The sequence below is a fragment of the Mesitornis unicolor genome, unplaced genomic scaffold (assembly GCF_000695765.1).
Source record: "Mesitornis unicolor isolate BGI_N332 unplaced genomic scaffold, ASM69576v1 scaffold34451, whole genome shotgun sequence".
Taxonomy (NCBI): Eukaryota; Metazoa; Chordata; class Aves; order Mesitornithiformes; family Mesitornithidae; genus Mesitornis; species Mesitornis unicolor.
The window spans coordinates 1-25,819 of record NW_010165023.1 but is presented as its reverse complement, the minus strand read 5'-3'; the positions used below and the strand labels follow the sequence as shown (position 1 = coordinate 25,819).

General features: G+C 37.8%; 1 protein-coding gene across 1 annotated transcript; it reads right to left on the bottom strand.

Moving 5' to 3' along the window:
- Window positions 1-16,601: 16,601 nt before the first annotated feature.
- Window positions 16,602-17,229, bottom strand: KCNG3 (potassium voltage-gated channel, subfamily G, member 3; the record flags this gene model as incomplete). Its single annotated transcript, XM_010194504.1, has 1 exon — window positions 16,602-17,229. A coding segment is annotated over one exon (628 nt), but the record flags the coding sequence as incomplete, so codon positions are not given.
- Between the last annotated feature and the right edge of the window lie 8,590 nt (window positions 17,230-25,819).

The window sequence follows — 25,819 nt, the reverse complement described above, 5'->3', positions numbered from 1 at the left end:
CAAATCTGCCTGTAATGGAGCAGAAGACCCTGAAGATAAGGTGTATATATATATATTCTTTTATGGTGGAATGCTGTGAATCCTCGCTAGGTTTGTGTGGTAGCAGTCCTGACTTACTGAAATCTATGAGATCTGGCTTGTATTATAACTACTCTGGAATCTTCCCAGGGCAAATCTCTCTGCAGATGCTCTATACCTGCTCCTGTCCAGCTATTTCAGGATTTGCCAGAAAAAATAGATGTTCCTGGCAAGCTCACTTACTAAGGTTGTTTTATATCTTGCTCTTCTACCTTTTTTCCAATATTAATACATGCTCTAATCGCAGAGGAGCACAGGTTTTGTGGCAGGTCATGCATGGAGGTAACACCCTTGTGTAACATGTTCTTGCTCTTGAATTGACGCTCTTGAATCAAGCTCTTGAAAAGTCATTCAGTATTGACTGAAAACCACAGAAAGGAAAGATTCGTGCCCTGAAGCTCTGTGAAGGTTGTGAAGAACATACAAATTTATCTCCTTTTTCAGTTAATCAATTTAAGTCATGATGCTTAGAAGTAAGCTGTGAAACTTTGCTGCTGCAAGCTGTTGAAACAAAGCCGAGGTGCTGTCTGTCTTGTTTTAGCTCACAAAATCGAAAGATGGGGAATTGTTTACCTTACAAGAGGGATGCATGGGAGGATGAAATGAAGCTTCTGCTGTTGCTCTTGTAACTCAGGAGCATAGGGTTTTTCTGTGAAAAGGAAAGTAAAATCAGAATAGCATAAAGTCTTTCCTTTAAAGGAAGGAACTTGGTTTTGCCTTAGGCTTTTGGTCTATTTCTTGCTTTAGTCTAGAGACTTTTGCCAAGACTGCTTTGCTTATCAGGCTTTCTGACATAACGGGTAATTAGACTGTAAAACTTACTGCCACAGGAAGTCATTGGGGCAAAATGAGACAACTTCCCCTAGCAGAGTTTAAAGAAAGACTGGGCGTCTTTGTGGACCATAAAACCATGTACAGTTAATGTGAACAAAGAAAGACTTCCTGCACTGGACTTTAAGCTGAGCTCTGAATTTTAGACACTGAGACGAATAATGCATGGGGACTGGCAGTTCTGCGTCTAGTCTGTTAGGGATTTTATATCTTCAGCTGCAGTGTGGTATTTGCAGTGCTAAAGACAGTACTATCGTACAGGCTACACTGTAGTTAATTCAATTTTTTCAGATTTTTAAGGTAACTGATTTTGTACATGCATGTTTCTTTATCCTGACTTATTCCTGAAATAGCACTATTATGCTTCAAGATGAGTAGATTTTTGGAAGTGAATGAAAGGAGCAAAGTACCTTGCGCTTATCTTACTCTTTAGTTGTTGCTGTGATTTTTGTGTATTTATTTTCTTTCTGAGGATAAAATAAATAAAAAACAGGACCTTATTCTGTTGCTTAATGAACAAAATCTTCATATGCTGATCATTATTTCAGCACAGATGTCTCAAGCTCAAATTCTGTGAATCTGCCCATGCAGCTCTGTTCTTGAATTGCTGAGAACAACTGTGTGGGTGGATTTAGAACATGAAACTGCCATGTGCACTTATGTTTTGTTTATGCAGTACTCATTTTTAAGAGTACTAGGTTGGATTTGCTTAATATTTGCTTTGTTTGTCTCTGTGTGTGTATATATCATATATACAAACCCCCAAACTAGAAAATGATCACCAAGCATAAGCTCTATTAATGCCGGAGATTGTGATATTGTAAACATGTTGCGTTTGAATCATGTTATCAACTGAAAGAAATAAATAAAGTTTATACACAGAATAAGGCAGTAGTTACTTCTAAAACCTATACCTGAATGTATTGGTGCTTTATCTGGGAGGGGCAATACCTACACAGAATCATTCTACCTCTTGCAGAGGATTGCCTGATTTTGTCACTCTACAGATGGTGTTATTGAATATTTTTCGCACCAAGGTGCTCAGGATGTTGCTAGAGTTGAGTATAACTTTTTCTGATGATGTCTCTGCAGATCCTGTTGTTAGCTGCTGGCTTTGACTCCTTATACTTCTGTTTGAAGGACACGTGTTCTGCATTGCACTGTGGTATATGAGGTGGATTTCCCAAATGTGGCATGCCAAGAAGCTACTGTGATCAAAAAAATGAGAGCTGTCAGCAGTGGTGGGAGATATTGGAGGGAAGGATTAGGTATAGTATTTATGGAAGGTTTTCTAGATACTAAATGTTTAGCAAACATGGCTTCAGCCTTCTTGGAAATAGACTACTGTTGTCCACTAAGGGATTTCTCTTTGATATACTTAACAATGCTGAAGATCAATAAAAATAGTTTTTAATTTTTTTAGTTCTTTTTTTTTCTCCAGATGTGGAAAACATTATAGGAACCTACAGTAAATACTGCTTTCAATACTTTTCAGCTTTGTTGTCTTTGCTTTTTTCGCCTTTATTTTCAGAATTGCAGATGCAAAGGTTATTTTTTTCACCTGATGGAGACATCAGTGCTGGCTGACAGTAAAGGAATAATTACCTAAAAGGCCTATTTATTCTACTTTTGAGAAAGTAATCTTGAAATCCCCAGGCACTATCTCTGTGGATTGTAACACTTCCTGCTTTTGAAATGCTGTACTGGAAGGTTGGATGCTTTGCTTCTTGCTGTTGACTTTGACAGGGACAACCATAGCTCAAAGTTTCTTTCTGCATGCTTTCTGCTGTGATGTACTTTCTCCTGTACAGAAGGGAAATCTCAGAAGGACAGTACCTTATTCTTCCTGAACTTTTCCTTTAAACATTACACAGGTAGTGAAACAGGTTCCTAGATAAAATGAGCAGTATCTGAACATCTAGAGGTAACATGTACCTGCAAGGTTTTCTGTTTTCAGACTGCTGCCAAAGCCTTCCTCCACCTCTTCCTTCTCTCTCAAATAGTCGGCAGTCCACAGCAAAAGTTTATTTTTCTCAGGTATGTTGTAGATGCTGGGAAGATGATGCATTGTGCTTGTATTTAATTTCTTCTTGTCAGCCTTTTCATATGCAAATCCACAGACTGGAGTCCAGAGACAACCACACCCATAGTGCAGTATTGTAACAAACTTCCCTGAATCAGGCAATATTTATAGACAAAAAACCCCTCCTGGGCACATGTGTTAGAGGAAATCTTCTGTGCATTTGTACAGTATGAAGCAGATTAGATAGTAAGAGTATTGTGATGGGCTGAGGAAAGATCCCATGTGCTGTTTCTCAGTGCTAACAACTAAAATGCAATTATCTTGGAAACGCACAGGGCAATTTATGCCAGGTGGCTTGACTTGAATACCTGTCTTTTGCTTTCTTGGTCCAGTGCCCGCTTTTTAGTCACTCATACTGAATTTTAGCTATTGTTGGTCACATTTCAGAACATTCTATACAAGCTGTATTTAGGCTTAATTCACCCTTTCCCAGCAGTGACACAGCCCTGTATATACTCTAACAGTTCCTTGGAGAAGGAAATAATCTGTGAACATGCAGAACTGCAAGCACCAGCTGTCCAAAAGTCATTAGCTTGGATTTAAAAATTGGTCAGTTTATTCATATTTTTGTACATGATCATGTTTTACCACTTCTCTCTCAGTCCTCAGGATATAAGGAACATGAATAGATGGAAACCTCATTTCACACAGTGAGTTTTTGTAATGACTACCATAGGTGATAAATTTCAAAAGTTGGCAACTTCTGGGTTGTAATTTTCTGAAGAAAATACAAACTGTTCATTAGAGTTCCACACTCAACATAGTGCAAAGTGACCTATAGGTAAATGCTGATGCAGTCCTGTTTGATAGAGTGCATTGAATCTATGCTCTTCAGGAGAACGAAACAAGAGTAACAGCAGTTGTTCCACCTGAGGATCACTGTTTGCTATAATTTTCAATAATACTGCTACTTGTCACCAAGTACCAGTACTTTACATCTAAGCATCCTTGCGAGAGCACTAGATATGTCTTGTAAAATATTTTGATTGTGTTTTAGCTAAGGATATGTCTAGGATGCAGAGCCAGAGAGTCTTCTCCCAGTTTGCTTCTGGACAGTTTTCCATGGGAAGGAAACTACTGCAGCTTTTGGCTCTAGACTGAGTGAATAGGAAACCAGGACTGTGCAGTGTGCTATGGCCACTCAGCCAAAATGTAGCCCAAGCAAAGCCTGGACCTGCAACTCAAGTGAAATATCTGTAGTTCTGTGGATCAACAAAGGTTGAAAACAACAGGTCTCCAGTATGTTACAGAGGAGAAACTGAAAAGTAAGGAGCAAAAAGAGAACTTTCCTCCAGATGTACTCAACTGGAAAGCTTTTAAGCGAAAGTAAGCTTTTGAGGTGAACTTCCAAGTTATATCTGTACTTTGGTTTGTATTGCTGAGCAGGCGTGGAGCTCACAGATGGGATATCTTTTTGGATGAAGCTGGACTTTCTGATCCACTGTGAGGTGCACTTGAGGAGCACACCTAATGTGCTCCATCTGTTAACGAGCATTCAGACAACAGGACCAGACTAGAACTAGCTAGAAGTTAGTTCTGAAGCAGCCCCCCCGAAATGTGTATGGTGTGGGTGTCACGTACTCAGCATCTGGTGTTTCATTTTGTGTATTGCTCCTCTTGCCTTCACTGCTTCCCACAGTAGGCACAACCTGGTAAATTGTGGAAAATGGGATGTAAGGATGGATTTTCTAGATCCTAACGCCTGCCTAGAATCCCAATTACAGCTACTACCTCTAAGCCCTTCTTCCAAGTACTGTCATGAGATAAAGCCATTCAGAGCTGGCTGAACTGTCGCCATACTCAGGCAGAAGGTCCAGCTTTGCCCAGATTATTTGTTGTCTGGCTGTGCTCTAAGGGGTTTCTATTTGACTGATTTAAAAAAAAAAAAGAAAAAAGCTTATTTAAATCTAGTAATACTAATGTCAACTGTCTAGTTACCAGAGAAATCTTTCTCACAGAAAACATTGTTTTATGAATCATTTAGCACATCAGCGATAACATAATAAAAATAGATTGCTCCTGTGAGATCAGTGTCTCCTGCATTGAAAATAATGCAGTTTTGACTACATTTATTTTTGAGGATTTTATTCTGCCAGCAGCAGGAACCCTTACCCTGTGATACCTTTACAACTGACAGTTGCCTAATTATCTTTCCTGGAGCATCCTATAGTCTTACTGACATTCTATAAGCATGTAACTATTATGGTTTAGTCTCTTCATATGGTAGTGTTTCTGTTTCAGGAAGTCTTTGAGGTTGGTTGACACATTTGCCCTTTGTCTTGCCACATTATAAATAATGTTTTTATACCTTTTAAATTACTCTGTCAGCTGTTGTATGCCTGTCCATGCTTTCTTACTGCCATCACAATAGGAGCACTGTAAAACTGGGAATACAAGCAGATGAAAGGACTATCTACCTCCTTATCACTGTGTTTCCCTGCATAGGCAGAAGAAGTTCAGAAGATGAGTTAACAGCGGGGGAGAACACTGCTAAAGTCCGGAGTGAGGGGGAGAGGGAAACTCAGTAGCAGCTCTGCAGAAAAGAGGACTGAAGTGAGTAGAGTAACAGCAGGGAAAGCTGAAAGGAACTGTTCCTGAGCCAAGCTCTTGCACACACTAAAGGGTTGCAGAAATAGGGAGCCCTCCAAGTAAATGCTGCCTGCAACATCTGCCTCTGCATTGTGCAGGAACTTTTCTTTGGCAGAGCATACGCAGCCTTACAGAGGTTATAGTTAGATTTGGGTTCTTCATACTGTGCTTCACATCTCTATGTATAGTTTCCTCCCAAGCAAGAGATGACTTGTGTGAGTGCAGGTACACATACATGGACAGAAGCAGTGTGATTTAGCTGCCGACCACACTTAACATCTGAGAAAAAATTTTTGTTGAAAATGTGTCTTTTGACAACATCCTTCCTCCGAAAGATTTTTCACAGTAAATTTTGCTGAACTGTATCTGGCTCCCTTGTCTCGTGTGGGTTCTTTGATGCCAGTTGCTAACGGAGAGTGTCATTTGGCTCAATATATAGGAGCTTGGGCTTTTTTAATGGGAAAATCCAAGTTTGTTTTTCTAGAGAGTATCAGAGCTTGCAGTACTATTGGTGGTGCAGGCATGTTCATTTGAGTGCTATATACTGTTCTGCAGTCCAAGGGAACTGAAAAGGAGAGGTGTGGATGCAGAGATTTTGGCACCATGATTTTACTTGCCTTTTAATTTGCGGACTCTTGCTTGTTTCCCCTCCCCAATATAGTTCTCTTTATAGATTTTGCAGTGTGAAACTGATATGATTATGGTTTCCTGAAGGATTCCCCAACTCCTTTAGACCACAGTATTTGTTGGTCACTGTTAGAAGGCAGAATGGAAACTTACTTTTATGCATCCTCAAAATTGCTGGAGGCACCACTTTGACCTCATTAAATTGCTTGTTCCAGAGCCAGTTGCCACCAAACCGATGGTATTAGATTAATATAATTTGAACCTACAAGCTCAAGATTCTTAGCACTGGCTAAACACTTGCCTTATAGTGTAGAGATTACACTAAAATAATTGGAACCACATTATTCCCAAGTTCTTTCTATGCTTTCACTAGGCTATTGAATTACAGCATTGTGTTTGTAGTGCTTCAGGGAGAAATTAATTAGGAGTTCTACATGCTTGCCTTACAGGAAGGTTTTTGTGAGTAGAGACAAGGAAAGCATTCTCCAAATGCTATTAAAAAGATTTTACTTAAGGTCCCATATATTTTCAATGTAATCTAAGAGCTGACTTTGATTCATACTTAAGCCAGTTTGAACTTTGGAGCAGTACCTGTGTGATCCCTTTTCTTTCTTTTTTTGCAGTCTTAGAGCTTAAAAAAATTTCTTAAAGCTGGTTACAAAAAAAAAGGAATCATAAAATATGATTTGCACATGTGATAGATGAAGAGGAAATAAACATAGTAGAGAATTTATGGATTATTTATGACCACTGGTAAATAATTGCAGGTTTCTACAATGCACTTACCAGATTTTCCCTCTGAATTGTAACATTCCATCTGAACATCTTTTGATTCAGATCTGTCTCTCTCCTTTGAGCAGTGCAAATGCCTAAACAAGTACTGTAGTGCTTATCTTTTTGCTCTAGTTTCCAAGACAATTTATGGTGGTTTAGCTGAGGTTTTGTTTTATACTCTTTTTAAAAGCAAAGTAGTAAATATTGTTTATCATATATCCTGCTTTAAAATAGTAGGAGAAAATGGATAAAGATGTCGCTTGGGAGCCCAAGTTATAGAGCTGAATACAGCAGCATTTGCTGCATATGTTATTGTCAGCCTTAAAGGGGGAGGAGTCGGCTGACATGGTGCTGATCACAACTGTAGCCTGTGTAAGCAGCAAAAAGTTGTGTTTAGTGTACCAGATATCATGATTAAAAGCGAGGATAGGGTCCCTCCATGCCGAGATGGCACACTTTCGTGGACTTTTCCAGTGGTCATCTGAAAGGAAAGGATGTGACTTTTGAGGAGGTTCAACCTAAGCATAAGGAATAACTTCTTTACTGTGAGGGTGACAGAGCACTGGAACAGGATGCCCAGAGAGGTTGTCGAGTCTCCTCTGCAGACATTCAAAACCCACCTGGACACGTTCCTGTGTGACCTAGTCTAGGTGATCCTGCTCTGGCAGGGGGGTGAGACTAGATGATCTCCAGAGGTCCCTTCCAACCCCTACCATTCTGTGAATCTGTGAAGTTTAAGTCAAAGCCCTCTGTTTACTTTTGTGTGTGTTTTGAGTTGTAGCCTGCAGAATCCCATCCCTGGATCCTTCCAGTGTGGATGCCTTGTGCTTTTTGGTAGTCATTAGCGCTCAGCAGAAAGGGAAGTGACTGCTGAGTGGCATGAGAGCGGTGCCAGATTCTCTTTTATTCTCCTGATCTGAGAGACTGTGTCTGCTTGCAGACGCATTCAGAAAACATTTAGAGGGAAGTGGTATATTACAAATATTGGCAATACAAGTTGTTGTCACAGTGTGTAACCCAAATAAACGGGTGAAAGCATTTCTTTTTAGCAAAGTAGGCAGGTATCAGCTGGGTTACATTTACTAGGGATGAGTGGAATGGGGAACTGCTTTTTAGCACAGTTCCTTGAGGGGCAGGACACTCAATTTATATTAGTGTGTCCCGATAGAACTGACAGTAGGACAGAAAAGAATGGGATGGCAAACAGTGAGCTGGCACTGCGAATTCAGAAATACTCGGTGCGAGTGTGAAAGCCTGCCAGCATGGCTAGTGGCAGAAACAAGTAGGGGGCAGCTAGGCTGAAGATAAAAACCAAAGAGGAAAGGAGTTGGATGGAAAAAGTCTGGGAAAGGAAGAAAGCAGAAATGTGTTTTCAGGGAGGATATGGCAGGACAGTAGCAGTGATGGGGAAGAGGGCTGAAAAGCACAGCAAAGTCTTATTGTGTTTAGTGTCCGAGAGTTATTTGTATTGCATGTTCTTAGTTGTTGGTGAGTCACTTAGAAAGGACTTCATTACTGCCTTGGAGCCTTTTGCATTGATTTAGTATTTTTAACTCCTCACTCTCCTGCTACCCCATTTCCTTTTTTCATTAATTAGTCTTCCAGCTGCTCTCTGCAATGTTCTTTCAGTTTGCATGACAGTTCTGGACTCTAAGTAGGGATAAATCCTACATAAAAGTAGTAATTCCTCTTATGGACCTTAAACTGGGATCTTTAGTGCTAGAGTAAAAGCCTACCAGTTTCTGAGGCTGTTACTTCTCGCATGGCTCTATTATATGCTGGTGGAAGTGGACCAGCCAGTGGAAATGTACTGTCCAAGCTCAGCCAGTTTGCTTCATAGTTTCTTGGTAGAAACAGCAATTTAGAGTAATTGATCAAAACAAAAAGAAGTACACATCTGTAACTCTGACTCCCACTGGCAATTCAGCTGTCAGGCCCACTGATGTTGGCAAGAGTAGGTGGCCAAAGGCAGATAGGTGATCAGAGCTGTGAGTGGATTCGAATGGGCTGCAGGATGCAAGGTGCCAGGATAAGACTGTAGATGAAGGGTGGGATGTGGAAGATTTAGGCTATTTTGTATTGCTTTGTAAAAGCTTTGCTTGGCATAAGTGTTTTTTCCCATTATATATGACATCTATTGTGGGGGAGGAGAGAGCTTCTTATCCTACACTGAGACAGAGAAATGTATGGATATTTATTCTCGGCTATCTAATCTGGAGTTGAACTGCATTTCAAATGCAAGTGGGACAGTCTGTATGAAGAGAAGGCAAAGGTAACAGCAGCCTCAGTCTTTGGATGTTAAACTTTAACACTCCTTGAATGAAAATCGGGTGAAAGGAGAAAGTTTTAAGAAAACAAGTTAGAGATGTTGAAGATGGAGTCTTCTGTAAAGAAGGAAGCAGATGATGGTGTTGTATTGAGGTTAACCTGGTATTTACATCCAAGCATTTGTCTTTCATAACCCAGATAACAAATAGATTTTCTAAAACAATGCAGAGTTGATCTTCGCTAGCTTTCATTCACTGCTCGTTGCCTGACTCCTTTGAAGAAGATTTTTCTTTTCAGACGTATCTATTTTTTTACGCCTCTTGAGTCAACGGAGACCAAAAATCTGTTGTGACCTATAGGCTTAGTTTGTACCAAAGGACCCAACAGGTACAGCATAAAGATTCTGCAACTAAAGGCAGGAGTACTCAAGGAATCCATATGAATTTGAGGGCTATAAGCAAGAATCTCTGGTAGGAATCCATATTTTTAAATCTGTATTTATTCTTTGTTGAAGTAATTTTATTACTGATGCTTGTCTTTTCAGTGGGTGTCTGTATGACTATACTTAGTAAATATATTATTGGGATTGTTTTTCTCTTTTACTTTTATATGTTGTCTATATAATAGCATCCTTATTTCATCCTTATAATAGCATCAAGGATTCAGGATGCTATTCTAATAAATGACCTAAATTTTACTCATTTGTGGCACCACATCAAATGACATCAAGTTCAAATATTAAACCCTAACAGCAAAAGTCATGGTTAGAGGCTGGGGGGGGCGTTGGGGGCTGTGCGGCCCTGCCCCAGCCAGTACAGCTGACAAGGCCTCTAGCAATGTAGAAAAGACTGTCTTCTAAGTGCTGCATTCTCTGGGAGCCTCTCTAAAGTGAAGAGAAAAAAATATGTATTTGAACACTAAGTACTTAAAAGTATATCATCAGACTCAACAGGTAAGCTACACTCATGCTACAGAGAAATGCCATGTTTACTTGTACTGTTGTCTGCATAGAGCTTTTGCTTTGTTTCAGTCCTGGATGTACATGGTTTTTGGAAGCAGCATTGTAGAGCACTTAGTACAACAGAAGCCTGGTCCTCCATGTGGTTCCTAGTTGCTACTTCCTTATTGGTAAAAGAGCACTGAAAAGAAATATAAAAAGTGAAGTGGCAATTTCTGGAGTACAAGGGAAAGAATTCCAATTTTGAACGTAGAGATTTCCTAGATTTTAATAAACTTCTTTACTGTTTTCCTTTTAGAATTCTTATGGCAAATGAACATATACAATGTTCCGGAAGACAGCAAGAATTGATCTTAGTTTGGGGGGGTTGTATGTATTTACAGTTACATCACAGATTGCTGGGAGGTGCAAGTGCTGAGCAGATCTGTAAAATAATAGCCGTGTTAAAATATTAAAAAAACCCTTCTGCTTCCAAAATATTTTAGTTCTTTTAGAACACTTCTAAAATACACTTACACAGTGGATGCCTGCTTCATTTCTTCACTGATTGATTTTATGCAAAACTTTTAAACCAAATAAAATATGGGAAGTAAAAATGCTCATGATTTCTAAACTAGAATTCTGTTCATTTTCATAATAATGCAGTGGACTCGTGCCAGAATAGTTCATAAATCAGTGAACTCTTAAAATATTCAAACTTTTTTTAAAAAAGAACATTAGTTGTGATTATTTTCAGAAGTACTTTTGAAATGGTTGCATTTAAAGAACCACCAGAGTGTCTCAGATCCATTCACAATAAGGCAAGCATTGCATTGGTGACACTTCTGGTTGTTCTGAAATTTCCAGAGCTAACACCATGTTGATCTTGTGGTTGGTCTGTTGTTATTTTATTATAAATTTTAGTGAACTTGAAGCCAAATTAATTTTTCCAGATTTGTTCTTATAAATAATTCCTGAGAAATAACTTATGTGTTACGTGACTACTTTTTTAATTTTGTTTTGACTCTTCTGTTGTCTGTAATTATAATATTCAGTTGCTGAAGAATAACCCTATGTATGTTTAACTTTATTTTTTGGCTCAGACTAACTTATGGATCAAATAATCTAATTTTCTATTGAATAAAACTCCTAAGTTCTAAATGGCAGACTTCTCAGTAGCCAAAAATTGTTAAAGTAAAATATTTTTGCTGAGGTACAATACCGATATGAATAGCTAGAGAATGAATTCGTTAAAAGTCACACATTTTATAAATATTTGTGTTTTGACCATTAGTCCATGAAGTATAGCAACAAGACCAGAAAATTTTATTACATGATTTTATGCATGTAATTCTGTATTCACATCAAAATAACACATTTATTACCTTTTCAGATTATAGTCTACATTTTTCTTTACAGATAAGCAAACAATATATAAAATAAATGTTCTATAAAATTATAAAGCTTTGCATTTGTAAAGAATAAAGGAGTCTAAATCATGTAGTTGCAAATATTCATATTTTATTTATTTGACCAAAGATTTCTATTCTTCTTCTGTGGCTCTTAAATTTTCTTGTCAAGCAGATTGTCAGTCTTGGTTGCTCACTGTGCTGCCTTCTTGATGCTTAACCTATCCGGTTATCTGCAAAAGATATTCCCTACTTTGTGCTGCACTTCACAGGCCATACATCATATCAGTTTTTCTCTATGAAACCAGCATTTTTTTTGTTTCTTCTATAGGGGCTGGGGCAGCTCTTCAGCTACTGTAAACTGTAACAGCTCTAGCAAAGCTGGAAAACCTTTCTAAGTCTTTTTTAAAATGAGGATCTGTTTTATGTAGCAAGTTTAACTAGCATCATGTATACTGACTTGCATGTTTGCTTTTACAAACAAATAACAGAAAATGAAAGTCAATTTCCTTGTTTAAAAACATTTTTTTTAATAAAGCAATATAATCCTTTTTTTGCTATGCATAGCCTTTCTAATTTTCCAGCAAATGTCTCCTTAGAAGCTCATCTGAAAGGACAGTTCTAAAATTTTCAAGGTCATTCCAATGATCAAACTTTAATCTGTAGTTTCAATCTGAAGCTCATAGGTGGGAGAAAATTCAGAGTACAGCAGGCCTTGTTCATCGTGCTGGTTCCCAGGAAACTGGCTGGTTTGGCTGCCGAATTTAGCTGGCTGGTGTGGGCATATGACCACTTCCTGGCAGACATTCAGATCTGGTAAGATTTTTTTGTAGTTGTTACCCAGAGGGGAAAAGACAACTGTTTTGAACGCACAAGGACTTCAGTTTTATTTTGAAAAGACGAGAGTTGAATGCTACAAAAGCTGAAGACCAATTTTTTACGGGCAAAAATTGCATACACAATATGAAATCCCAGTACCTTTTCCTTTAAATACATGGGTATCAAGAGATGAATCTTACATTAACAGGATTTTTTATCTTCCTCAAACTTGCTGCTACATACACCAGGATAAGCCATTGTACAGTAAGAATGAATATCACCTATTTAAATGGCTGATCCCTATGCTGATAAAACTGTTTAAATCATCAATCAATCAAATTAATCTTTTTTCTTTTTTTTTTTGTGGGTATTCATCAAGACGATATTGTTTCCAAGTCTTACATCAAGGGAAATCATAATCTTCTTCTTTGCGATTTTGGGGATAGTGCTTCGTGTAGAACTGTAGAAGGAAAATGTACCCTAGACAGCTTTCTGTTCCAGTGTTTTCACTAATGATCAAATGCTTTTAAGTGGCACGAAGTACTTTGAAGTAGTGCAGCCAATATATAGTTCCCAATAGGTCAGTCCTAAGGATTGCATAGTATGTAATGTATGATTAACTTTTGTTATCATCAAAGTGTAAATGGCAGTTCAAGACTCATTGGCACTGATTTTAGTTTTAGATGAACGGAAAGGCTGCATCCAAATTATATTGGCTCTCTTCATTTATCCCCAGTTTTATTAGATTTATATTTCATCTAATTCGTTCCAACTGCGAATGTTTCAGATTGTGAAAGATGTACTACCCATGAAGTATTTTACTGTATAAGGTTCAATCTGGCAATGATTATAAAGGAGCATCTTGTCTTCACTTGACTTTGAAATGCTGTATTTCGAAGTAGAGCACTGCACTCCATGTCTGCATAAAACATGGGCTCAAGTAAACTTTCAGTAAACAGTTTAATCTCTTAAAAAGTATACTTATTTTTGACTACACATAAAATTCAGGCTTTTTAAAGTTTCACTACAAAAACACTGATCCATTGAAAATAAGATTACATATATTACTAGAAGTCAGGAACTCTACTTACTTACTATCAAATTCTATTTTAAGGCTACTGTTGAGTTCATGTTACTTCAACTTGGTTTCTAAGGAAACTAAACTCTTCACACTGATAACCATACAATAAGAAAACAGAAAAGAACTCAAGCTAAACCAAAGCAAAACCCCCAAACCAAATATCCCAGTATTTCTCCTTAATGGGCTTATATAGAGAGCAGTTTCAAAATAATATTTTATTGTAACTCAAATTAAAAAATACATTAGGTCATCTGTTCACATTTTTCCATATAAAAAGTGAACATAAGCTGTTAAAAAAAAAGTATTACTTAAGATAATATCCACAGTCTTATTCTTTTACATAATTATTTTCATTAGATAATCTTTTTGCACTGGGAAAGGATTCTTTAGCTGGAAAACACTTTACAAAGGTTCAAATATTTTGTCTGTATACCACATATAGCCTGGATCTTTGAAAACTTCCTGTCCTTAACTGCTTATACAAAATGACTCATGGTGCAAATTATTATTCACAAGTTATTATGTGCATTAATTTGTATTTTTTCCTTTCTACAGGCATCTAAAGATTAGATTTATAGGTAGTGCTGAAGTGCATTTGTCTTTAAATCAAAATTGCAACATAATTTAAAATATATTCACATTCTGTATGGATTTCAAACTATTGTCATCGTGATGATGTTTTGGGTGTTTTGTGGGAGGAGGGTTTTATCTCAGAGTATTGGTTTGGTTAAATACAATACATGGACAGAAGGCAAAGTAAGTTTTAAGGTGTTTTATGAAAAACAGTATTTTTTCCAAGCGTTAAAAACAGCATATGAAAATTTGTAGGGCTAAGTTCTTATGTGGGGTTTTTTACCTATTTTTAATGGAAAAAAAATATGGAGCAGAAAAACAAAAAAAATAGCTATTTTCTCCTTGAAAATGCTTTTGATACTGTCGAACTTTTCATTAGAAGATGAAAATGTCATTTTCTTCAACAGCTGTGTTTGGACTAAAGTCTCAAATTTCAATTTTGTCAAGGAGGAATTTTTTTTATGAGGAGAAAAAGAAAATTCAACTGACTATAATATATAATATATGCAGGATATATATAGGTACACATGCAGGAATACAGAGCCAGCATCTCCGCTGGTGTAAAACATCTAAGTGTCTCTAAGTCACAACTTGCCGAACTAACATCAGCTGCGAATCTCACCTAAGAGAGACATTTTTTGCTTATCTCATATTCACCTCTCTGTGAAATGCTGGAGCTGCTTTCTCAACTGTATGATTCTGATATAAAAGGCATAAATATAGTAGTGCAGGGAACTACAGAGCTAACCCTCTGAACATCAGAACGCGTCAGTGGCAAGAAACACAGGTATGGCTGTGACATTACTTAATAAGGTAATCTTGAAAAACTACTGAAGGAAAACCCAAGCTTGTCTGTAAGAAGGCTACTAAAGTCTTTTCAGGTCTTCAGAAAAATCATGTTTCCAATGTAATTTTTTAAGACTACTTTATGACTAATCTCACATAAAATGATAATGAATTTTTCGTGTCTCACAGTTACTGACCAATGTGGTACTTTTATTTGTGTGAGCAATTCCAGAGATGTGTGTTCTAGGTGGTTCTCAGTTTGCTTCTAAAGCTTTTAACAAATACGCATATAAAAGATGCTTCTACAGCACAGTAATAGTTAATACAGTATTTTCAGGCAAGCACACCAAATTCAACTATGCTGATGACTCTGAACTTCCATGTTAATAAGAAAGCTCCCTATTGATGTTTTTAGGTACCCAAGTTTGTAAAGCTGTACCTTAATGTGTTTTAGCATCTAACTGCACTTTTCTACGTAGCAGCCTTTCAGAATTATACTGAATGATGCTATTAAGCAATACTACACAAGACATGTAGTGAACAATATTTCAGAATCTAACTTGATTCATTTTGATTTTCTAGTTACATTCGAGAATATACCATTTTGCCAAGTGGAACTACTACTATTATATTTTACTTCCTTTGGTATGCTCTGGGCTTTTTACAGTTGTTTTTTAAACTTTCATTCAAGTGTATCCTTCAGTTAGGATTGTAGAATTTAAAGACGAAGAGTCTCATGTGACAGGGAGCATCTAGTCTTGTTTTCTAGTGCTTTCTCCAGGCTGTTTCAAGTGATGGAATCTTATAATTTCTTAGAGAACTTTCACAATTATATATATGTTAAATTAAATGGGGAGGGGGGATAAAATATCTATGCTTACAAGTATGTAACTTCAGGTGGATGGAGTTAAACGGAATGTATGTAAAATTTTGATAGCTCCCCCACTAAGCTACCAAAAAATATATTTATTAATGCCTGATTTTTTATGCTGATCTTTATAAAGTACAACATGTGCTTCTATTAATGACTTGGTTCCAGAGAATAAATTAATTGTGGCTAAGGAATTTCTTGCTACAACACTCAGAGGTGCACTTCTAGCACTTCTTTGAATTACCAAATGCAGAGCAATGCCACTGACTTCACTGGTTTTACAGAAGATTTGTGTGTTTCATCAAAGATCCAGATCTTTTGCCCTACAGACCTATATTCTTCATCTTTCTTGAGTTACAGAACCAGCTCTACTCTGCTCTGAAGCTCAAAAGTAGCAGTGTTTCTCCTTCAGTGTCTAATTTGGTTATCTGGGTTACAAGTGGAAATACTTCAGGCAAGAAGTTATCAGTGCCTCTATGGAGCATTTAGATACTGAAATATTTGAAAAACTTCTGTTAAACATTGCTTGGAATGGTACAGGATGTAATTACGGGAATGACACTCGGTCATTACTCAGTGGTAAGCCCATTTTTTGTTCTGCTTTTGTGTGGAAAGGCAAACTGAAGACCAAACTGGTCTGGCTGAGGACTGCTGAATCCTCTTTTGTTAATTTTGTTCTCTCAAATTTGAAACATCACTCCCTCTCTCTGCAAGGTGCCCAAGGCAGATGGCCATCCTTCCTGTCTGAATGGTGACGGGCTTTCTCCAGGCTGTTCCATAGGACCATCCAGTCAAGGAGGACGCGTGAAGGGACCTTCCACCATTCTCTTCTAAGACAAAGCTTAGCAAGTAACTACAACAGAATGCAAGTTTGGTCAATTTAAGAATTCGGCAGAGAGGCTTCTACTGTACCTAGCGGATCGAAACTTGAGCTCATGGTAACATTGCACAAAGCTGTGATAAATGAAAGTGATTGGCAAGGCTAATAAAACGATGCCACTAACCACACAAATTCCTCCAAGAATCCTTCCTGGTACAGTGATGGGACACATGTCACCATAACCAACCGTGGTCATCGAGATGATAGGAATGCTGGCGTAATCCTTATTCTTTGTTCCCAAGTCCAGCCCATTTTCAAGCAGCTGGGAAAGTGCACTGAAAATTGCCATAGCAACACAGATAAAGACAAGTAGCATCACCATCTCTCTGTAACAACGCTTCAGAGTCAGACCAAGTGTTTGAAGGCCAATGAAATGACGGGCCAGTTTAATCACCCAGAAAATCCTCATCATTCTTAAGACCCTCAAGGTGACTCCAGCCCTCTGAAGCTGTGAATTTTCCCCTGTGAAAACTGTCATTAGAACAGAGATGTAGTAAGGAGTAATAGCCAGCAAATCAATGATGTTGAGAGGTCTTCTGACAAACTCACACTTGTTTTTGGAGACGATGAACCTCACTATGCACTCTGCAGTGAACCAGCCTATGCAGATAGCTTCAATTATCCTGTCAAAAGAAAAAAAAGTACAGTATTTATGTTCTGTGCAAAAGCTTTAGTGCACGCTTGGTTTGTTCACAAGTATTACCAAATTGACACTCTGACCTTCACGAATGACAAACAGAAAGCTATGCTATTCTTATTCTACATGTGTAGCACCAGATTTCAGCAATTAGCCTGAGGATCCAGTGAGGAGTTTAAACTGATCATTGCTAAGAACTCACTCACTGATCATTTTCTTTGAACTACAGATTGCTACTGGTCCTAACACTGGGCAAATATGCCTACAAAAACTGGAACCCTACAGGAAACGGTATACCATGGATGCCAATGTGTAGCATAATCTAGAACACCTTTTTTGTTGTTGTTGGTTGGTTGGGTTTCAGGGGATTTTGTTCATTTTTTTGTTTGTTTTAAATCTGTGAGGCCTAATCCACTTGGGAATGGCAAGGACTGTGGATCAGTGAACTGGTTGTTTATGAACAGCAATGTTTAGAACTAGACTCCTAGACTCTAATGCAAGAGAAGATGGAGTAGGCAGAAATCAGCTTTTGCATTGGATAATTCACGCAAATTGGCTCTTCAGAAACCAACCTAAACCAGTCTGTCTGATTTGCATCCCAAACAGGGGCTTACCTAGAACTATATTCAGAACTTTATCGGTATTACCACTAAATACAGACGGTGTTTTATTTTTCATCATTGGGTACACAAAGTAATGAGCTTGTGTCCTCCCATTTACCACTATGCTCTGCATTACTGATTTTTTTTGTTTGTTTTAAATGTAACTCCACCTAAACTGCGTTGCACCAAAAATGTCAAGGTAACAAAAGCAATAAGCAAGATCATCTTCTTGCCAAATACTAATAACGACCTTAAGAAAAGAAATCCTGGAAGGTGATTTCAGTATGTTCTTAAATATATTTTCAAGTCCCAGTGCAGTGAATGAGACTTGAGAATATCTCAACTTGGAACCAGTGGAAGGCAGAAACAGAAGATGAAACTGTTGCTCTGAGATTATTTACTAACTGTTGTGCATGTAGTCTCAAATCTCCCATCTGGAAATAAGCCTTTTCTTAAGAATTCTGACTGTGTTCAATGGCAGCTAATCTTTCCCTCTGTCCTTTGTTTGCTTATCTTTTTTCACCAACAGTTTGAGCAAAGAAAAAGCCAATCCAGCAGTGCCACCTCATATCAACAGGAATGAAACCAAACTGACATGAGATTGGAGATCTGAAAATACTACATATAACCAGAGCTTTTTTGCTGCTGCAGGGATCCTAACAAGAAAGTGTCCATAGAAACAGTAGTGATTTGTAAGTAATAATCTGACTGTCAAACCTAAAATTCTGCTGCTTTAACACATAATTTTGCATCATAATTTTTTACGAGTTCTGTAATCTTGTTATTATTAAGACAATGGCCTGCTAGAAAGACAATATTCCTTTGCAACTGCTGTAATTGTCATAGAATCATAAAATGGTTTGGGTTGGAAAAGACCTTAAAGATCATCTGTTCCAAGCCCCCTGCCATGGGCAGGGACACCTCCCACCAGACCAGGTTGCCCAAAGCCCTATCCAACCTGGCCTTGAACACTTCCAGGGCGGGGGCATCCACAACTTCCCTGGGCACTCTGTGCCAGTGTCTCACCAATGACGCTATTTATACAAATTATACTAGTAGACTCTATAAACTAACTTTCATAAAAGTTTCATATGCTAAAGGTTTTTTTATTATTAGTGTTGTTTTATTCATTCACTTTAGTTTTATGCTAAAAAGCAAAGGAAATGGTAATCGTCATTTGTTGTAAAGTCATAAGGTGCACTGTAATTCCAGACACAGAAAATTTAAATTAACATAAATTAACTACTTAAAGAAACCGTTATTCACATAAAACCAGACCTTGTTTTTCTTGTTTCGTGAATAACAATGAAAGTTCTGTAAGCAAGTGGCCTTTCTTCATAAAGGGCTTCTAAAACACTTGTACATGTTACCATCTTTTGATGGAAAGACCTGTGAATTTCAAAAATAGCTTGCTCTTAAGAATTATGTGTTCTCTAAAAAACTAAGTTTTTGAAAATACTTGTGTATCTTTTAATAATCACAGTGAGTGATGACAACCTCAGATGCAGATTTAATTTCTTTTAAAAAATATTCAGATCTTGTATTCTAAACAAGTGCAGAATATATGAAAGTTATTGTATAAATGTGGATTATTGTTCCTTTATGTTACAAAAAATCAATTAAAAATGTTAATGGGTAAGTTCTCTTAAATCCTTTTTACACATGATGAGCAAATACTTCAGGCTTTCCCTAGAAAACTCAGTCAAACAGCAAGATCATGGACACCAATAAAGTCTGAATGTACTTATATGTTGGCTAGTTGAGATCTCATGTAATGATTAAAAGAAAAATTGTATCTGGATAGAAAGCTGCAGCCAGGAATATTCAACAATTCCAACAGACTCTATTTCATTACATTTTATGTGATTTCTCTGGTAGGGCTGCTTGTATCCTGTGATATGGAGCATTTGAATGAAAAAGCAATTCGTAATTATACAATGTGAAGCTTTTTCACTTGGTATTTCCTTCTGAAGCCCTGATAATGTTCGAAATGTGATTCCTCCATTTTGTCTCAAATTAGGCAGGTTATCTCTGAGTTGAGCTTTAAGAAAGTTAGGTCCTGATCACTGTAATTTGGTAGAAGTCTCCTTTATGAATCAACATGGATTCAGTGGTCCAGTGTAACTTTGGGGAACAGTTGTACAAGTAAAAATGCAGGAAATGTGACGAGTCTATTGTTTTACTCTGGCAGTTCCTAGCACAAGAGATACTGTACATCAGTTATACTTCAGTAGAAAGGGCTGAAGAAGCCTTTTATTGTAGAACAGACTTGAGGAGAGCTAAGGAACATCACTGATGTAAAAATGACAAAGCAAGATCAAGACAGTGGGAGGTGCATTACTGCCACTCCGTTGTACATTGCACTTCCATTTCTCCATTTTACATCTATCCTTCTTTCTCATCAATTACATGCATCCTGGCTAGGGAGAAGATAATGAAGAAGGGTATCCCTTAATTTTTTTTCTTTCCTCTGCTTTTGCTTTCTCCTTTCCTACTTCTTGGTCACCAGTGAAACACTTATTTTTCCTCTCTTGTCACTCCTTTTTTGCCTCTGTGTAGATGGATTTTGGTGAATCACGGAAGTATGTAAGTGAAGTGTGTGCTTGGGTGAGAAGAACTAGAAACCCCTGGCCTGTTGAGAAATCTGGAGTGCTACATATACTACGTTTCCACTTTCAGATCAAGTCTCCCTCTCCTTGTAGTGACTAATCTTTATAGCTAACCTCGTAAATGGATAAATAACATCTAATAAGGAAACAAATTTAACAGTCTTCAAGAGAACTTAACTGAGTAGGAAGTTAAAGCCAAATAAAATGCATGCACTTGGAAGACTAAAGTTACTGTATCTTCTGTAGTCAATTCTCAAAATATTTGCTGTGCATTCATAGGACCAAAAGTCTTTTATTTCCTATTCCTGGAATAATGCTGTATTAAAATCTACAACTACGTAATTAAATCACGAGCTTTCTTTGGTAAAATGTAGCACCTATTTTATAAACTCCCAACACAGGTTTTGGTTGTTTTTCTCACTCCATCAGTTCAGTTTTTAAATAGCTGGTATTCAAAGAGGAGGGGAGAATTAAAAACAAACTCATTAAGTGTTTTCTTGAAGATTCCCCACAAAATTTATAAATAATCAGAGAAAATACTAAGTCTTCATTTTTATTCAGTTACATGTTATTTCTGCTCAAACTTATTGCCCCAGACCTAGGCACATGAAAGTTTTTCTCCAAAAATTTTAACCCTCTTGGTATTTAACAGTCTTTCAAGATTGCTTTAATGACTCTCTTGTCCATAAATGGAAAACCAAGCCTTGTTGAGCCTTGTTTCTACTGTAATCCCATTACTTTTCAATTTTCTGTTCCATCTGATAATTTCCTTTCAGAATAAGCTATTTTATGTACAATGAGTTAAACCACTTCAGAAATTATTTTTTCAATCACTGACAAGACTAGTTTGTTATTAGCAAAAACATCATATTGCGAATGTCTTCTTAGAATATTTCAACTCAGCATTATTCTTTGCCCCAGCATGCCAATTTGTATACTTTCAATATCCCCTGGTGAGCTGGTTGAAATCTAGCCAAAATATTTGTCAGTGCCAATATTATCTATTAAGCTTGTAAATAAAATATGCACATCAACGAGACACACGAGGAAAACAGATTATATGATTAAAGACAGTATACAACAGGATTAAAGATTGAAGTTTCTCAGGACTGATTTGTTAAATTGGTGCTAAAGCCTGTTTCAATGTAAAGCACGTTAAATCTGAAAAACATCCACACAGTACCCAGAATGATCAAATTCCTGCTCAGGAAGACTCCTAGCCATTTCAGCAAGTGTCTTTTCCTTTAATCCTTTTGAAATCAACAGCATTTCTGTCTCTCTAAAAACTGTAGAATAAGGGCCACAGAACAACTCATTTCCCTGCATGAAAAACTTTGATGGCTTTTTTTTCCATTCTGACCCTGCTTTGGTAGCAATAGTATGTCTTAATGCATTAAACTCTGGTGCCGTATGTGGGGTCAAATGGCTTTCACAGCTCTCAGGGGACACCTGGATATGAACATCTCGAGCCCTGGTGTCCTCAGCATCTTCTCCATATACTTTGAACACGATTGGCACCTCGCCTTGGTGAGTTCATTAAGGTTCTCTTGTGGCCCAGCAGTGATACACGTCTCTTTGTGTCATCTCTATTTTTCAAAAAGCTTCTAAATTCATGAGAAGAATCCACATCCCTTTTTTTTTTTTAACTTAGGTCTGTAATTGCATTCTTTACCTTCAGCCTACTGTTTTAACTCAGCAAAAATGTGGTGTTCAGGTTAGATCTCACCCAGGAAAGAAGTTTGTGGTTTTTTTAACAGATGTTGGATGTGAGCATTCGTGTGTTCTGAAATCTCACCACCATAAAGGAATAATGATTTTTGAGTGTCTAAAATTAAAATGCAACTTTTAAAGCTGATGTTTTGCAAAGATGAAAAAGCAGCCCACTGGCATCTGCTGAGAGATGTTGTTTGGAGAAGTTACTGTGTTTATTTGCTTTTGTGTAAGAACACAGCAATTATATAGGCTTGATAAGCAAGTGATTCTTTCAATACAGATTTAATCATGATTAGTAAGTGGAAAAAGGGCAACAGTCTCTCCCTTGTGCTAACAAGTGACTTGTATTTAATGTGAGAAAAATAATGTAAAGGCAAGTAGATAGAACCATGCTGGCAGTAAGTCAAGCAGCGTCAAATAACTTCCTATTACAGGCTTGGGAAGCTCTCCCCAGAAGATTACACTTACAATCAGTGTACAGACGGGTCCCTGATCAGAGACTTGCAGTATGCATCTGCTGGCACAGTTCAGAGGAGTGCAACGATTACTTGAAATTGCCAGAAGCAACAGAAGGGGAGAGAGCTGTCTGCTCCTAAACTGCAAATCTGATGCAAATCTTTAGCTCTGATAATTGAAACATGCCAAGGCAGGGAAGAGAGCAAAAATCTTAAAATGCAAGACATTTAAGAATTCATCCTGAGAATGGACCTGGGGAAAGCAATCCCTCTGCAAATCAGGGAATTATACTGCCAGTGTCTGTAAGATCTGTGAAATTCAGAGGTCACATTTCCTAGCTCTCTCTCCTTAAAAACTCTTACTCGTGGAGTTCTCTGTTGCCCTCTAAGGGGTGTTACTCCAAAGGATCTAAAATAGCTGTAGGCTGCTCACCCTTTGAGGGTGTGGTCACCATGAAAAGTCATAACAAGGCAGTGGTATCTGAGAAAAGTTTGGTGGACTCAGTTCCTCTTCTGGTGAAGAGGTGTTCATACAGGAAAAACAAACACAGCTCGTATTAGCTGGCAGCTGCAGTAATCCTCACTGCAAACCTCATTAAAGAGGGTGATTTTGTAAATTACAGCCTTAGTGAGCCCCTCACTTCCAGAGATGATGTCCAGGTAAGGTGGAGACGCACTGCTAGAGCTGTTTTCACTACAGCTGCCCAAAGTGGTTCTGGAGACCGTTACCACAGTTTGGCCACAGGAATTATCCATGTGGCACCCTTCTGAACCGTAACCTAACATCAAGGGAAGGACAGGGGGCTTATTAGTAAGTATATGAGAAACTAAAAATTTCTTAGGTGCTGAATTTCATGAGGTGGTTCTCACCTCTTCTAAGCAGTGGCTTATGCTGATCTGAACAGTCGGTTACATCCAAAATCTACAGCCTAAGGACTTCTAGATAAGCCCATTCAATTTTCATTTCAAAAACTTTTATTGTCTTAACATGTTATATAGAATTTCTTTATTTTTATTAGGAGCCTTGGTTAATAAACAAAAGACAGAATTTGGCTTCAAACTTCTAAACGTATCAGAAACTAGTAAACAGATTTTTAAAAGCCTTCTCACCCAAGATGGACAGTATCGCTAGAGTATGCAATCCCAGACACTCCTGTGTGATTTCTGTGGTCAGACTTACAAATAAGCCACGTAGCTACTTAGGTTTTGAAAACCTAACTGATTTTAAATGAAATAACTACAAACAAAAACAAATAAAATAGAAACAAATATAGGGAAATAAAGTCAACTGACAACTGGGCATGTTAGGTCAAATCCTATGGCATGTGTAAGCAGTTGTAACTAAACTGGATCATTCACTTAAAGGCAACTGCAGTGCACACCTGTTTTTCCCAGATGTAACAGACTTTTTAGTCATGATGCAGCACATCCAATAAAGAAATGAGCAGCTCCAGTGAGAGAACAAGGTCACCTCAGCAGGTAAGCAGCTATGGACGGAAAGGAACACATTGGTACCTGTTTTCCATGTGTTCACCATTAAATTGCTATCAGTTTCTGTGCGGTAAGAGCACATGTGTTAAATGACTCTGAAGTGAAGCAGCCTGTATCAGTGTTTACATGCTTTTGCAAGAAGATGGTTAGAAACTGGTCAGCCTCAAGTTCCATGGTTATCTCTCTTTTGTTGCAATTTTGTGGAGTACTACCATTGATAACAGTCCTTTTGGTTTTAAAAGCAGCATTCACCGCCTGGCTACACTCTACCTCACAAGTATTTAGGACCTTATCCTTCAAAGAGTTGGCATACAATATGCAATCATTCAGAAGAGTAAAATTATGTGTGTGTATAATACACACACAGAAGACAAAGGCACTATAGAAGAAAAATTGCATATCATATGCCTTGTTCCTCTGCAAGTTGAACTCTTTCAGTTAGAGAAAAATTATTGTTGACTCGTATACTGTGAAGATGTGACCAAAGATCTGACTGATGTCATTACTGCTATGGTAGTGTTGCATCTACTTTCCCCTGTCTATTGGGGGTATTTAAGCAATTTGCTACCTTACAAAAAGAGCCACCCAGAGCATCCACTCTTTGAAATAACCTCACACAGCTTAAGTAAGGCTTTTTAACTGGAAGAACCTGTAAAAGCAACTTTCGACATATCTGAATCCAAGCAGGAACTAACAGCTTCTCAATCTGTATTTGCTTGCTTTTTTTCATACAATTAATTCTTTGGCTTAGCTACGATGAGAAATACAGGTGCAGATTTCCATTAAGCTAATGGAAACTATGAAAATACTTTCCAAGGAATTCATTTGGCTACTAAGATATAATATATCACATTCCAATTAACTCTATGGTAAAAGATGATGATTTCATAATGACAGGGCTACGATTTCATTGTAGGGCCTCTTTAGCAGAGCAGAAGCTGAGAAGTTTATCTTTAATATCCTGTCTGTTTTATAAGAAGGGAGAAGCTGGCAAATACAACAAACGTTTACTTCTTTATATGTCAACTCTTATTTATGGGAGAAATCCTACCAGAGTTGTCTTGATTCTGTTCTCTAGGGAACAGAAGAGAGAGCATGCAATGATGCTGAAGTCAGCAGGGTTGCATGGATGTAACCCTAAGCTGAGGTCACAAAGAAGATGAAAAAGGGGTTGTTCTTACTAGCAAGGCTCAGGATTGAGTCTCATACTCTATGTCCTGGTTTCTGCAACTGTTTTGCAATGTTTAGTGTACTTACTCATGTTTTACCTAAAGGAAATGTAAACATCTGTTACATTCATACACAGTGTTCCTTACATGATGCATTTGCAAGAGCTTAATGCTCAGTCAGATCATCTCCCATGTTCCTCACATAGGGAATGTGAGATGCAAAGAGGAAGAGAGGTAAGTACAAGATTTTACAAGAGCAGAACTGTACCAGGCACTGGATCTGCTCCAGCAGAAGGACCTGTACAAATACACACAGAGTACACACAGGATTGTGCTTTTCCCACAGGAAAAGGAAGGGAAATGCATTCTTTTAAGGTTTTATTTCCCTTTTTTTCCACAATCGTAAGGCCTAATGGGATTTTCCAAGTGTCTGAACTTCTCTGTGTGGGTGAGGAGTCCCGCGACTCCTAAAAAGAGGGGAAATAAGAGCTCTAAGATCCTGCAGAGGAGGAGGCACCCTTCCGGAGCGCAGGAGCC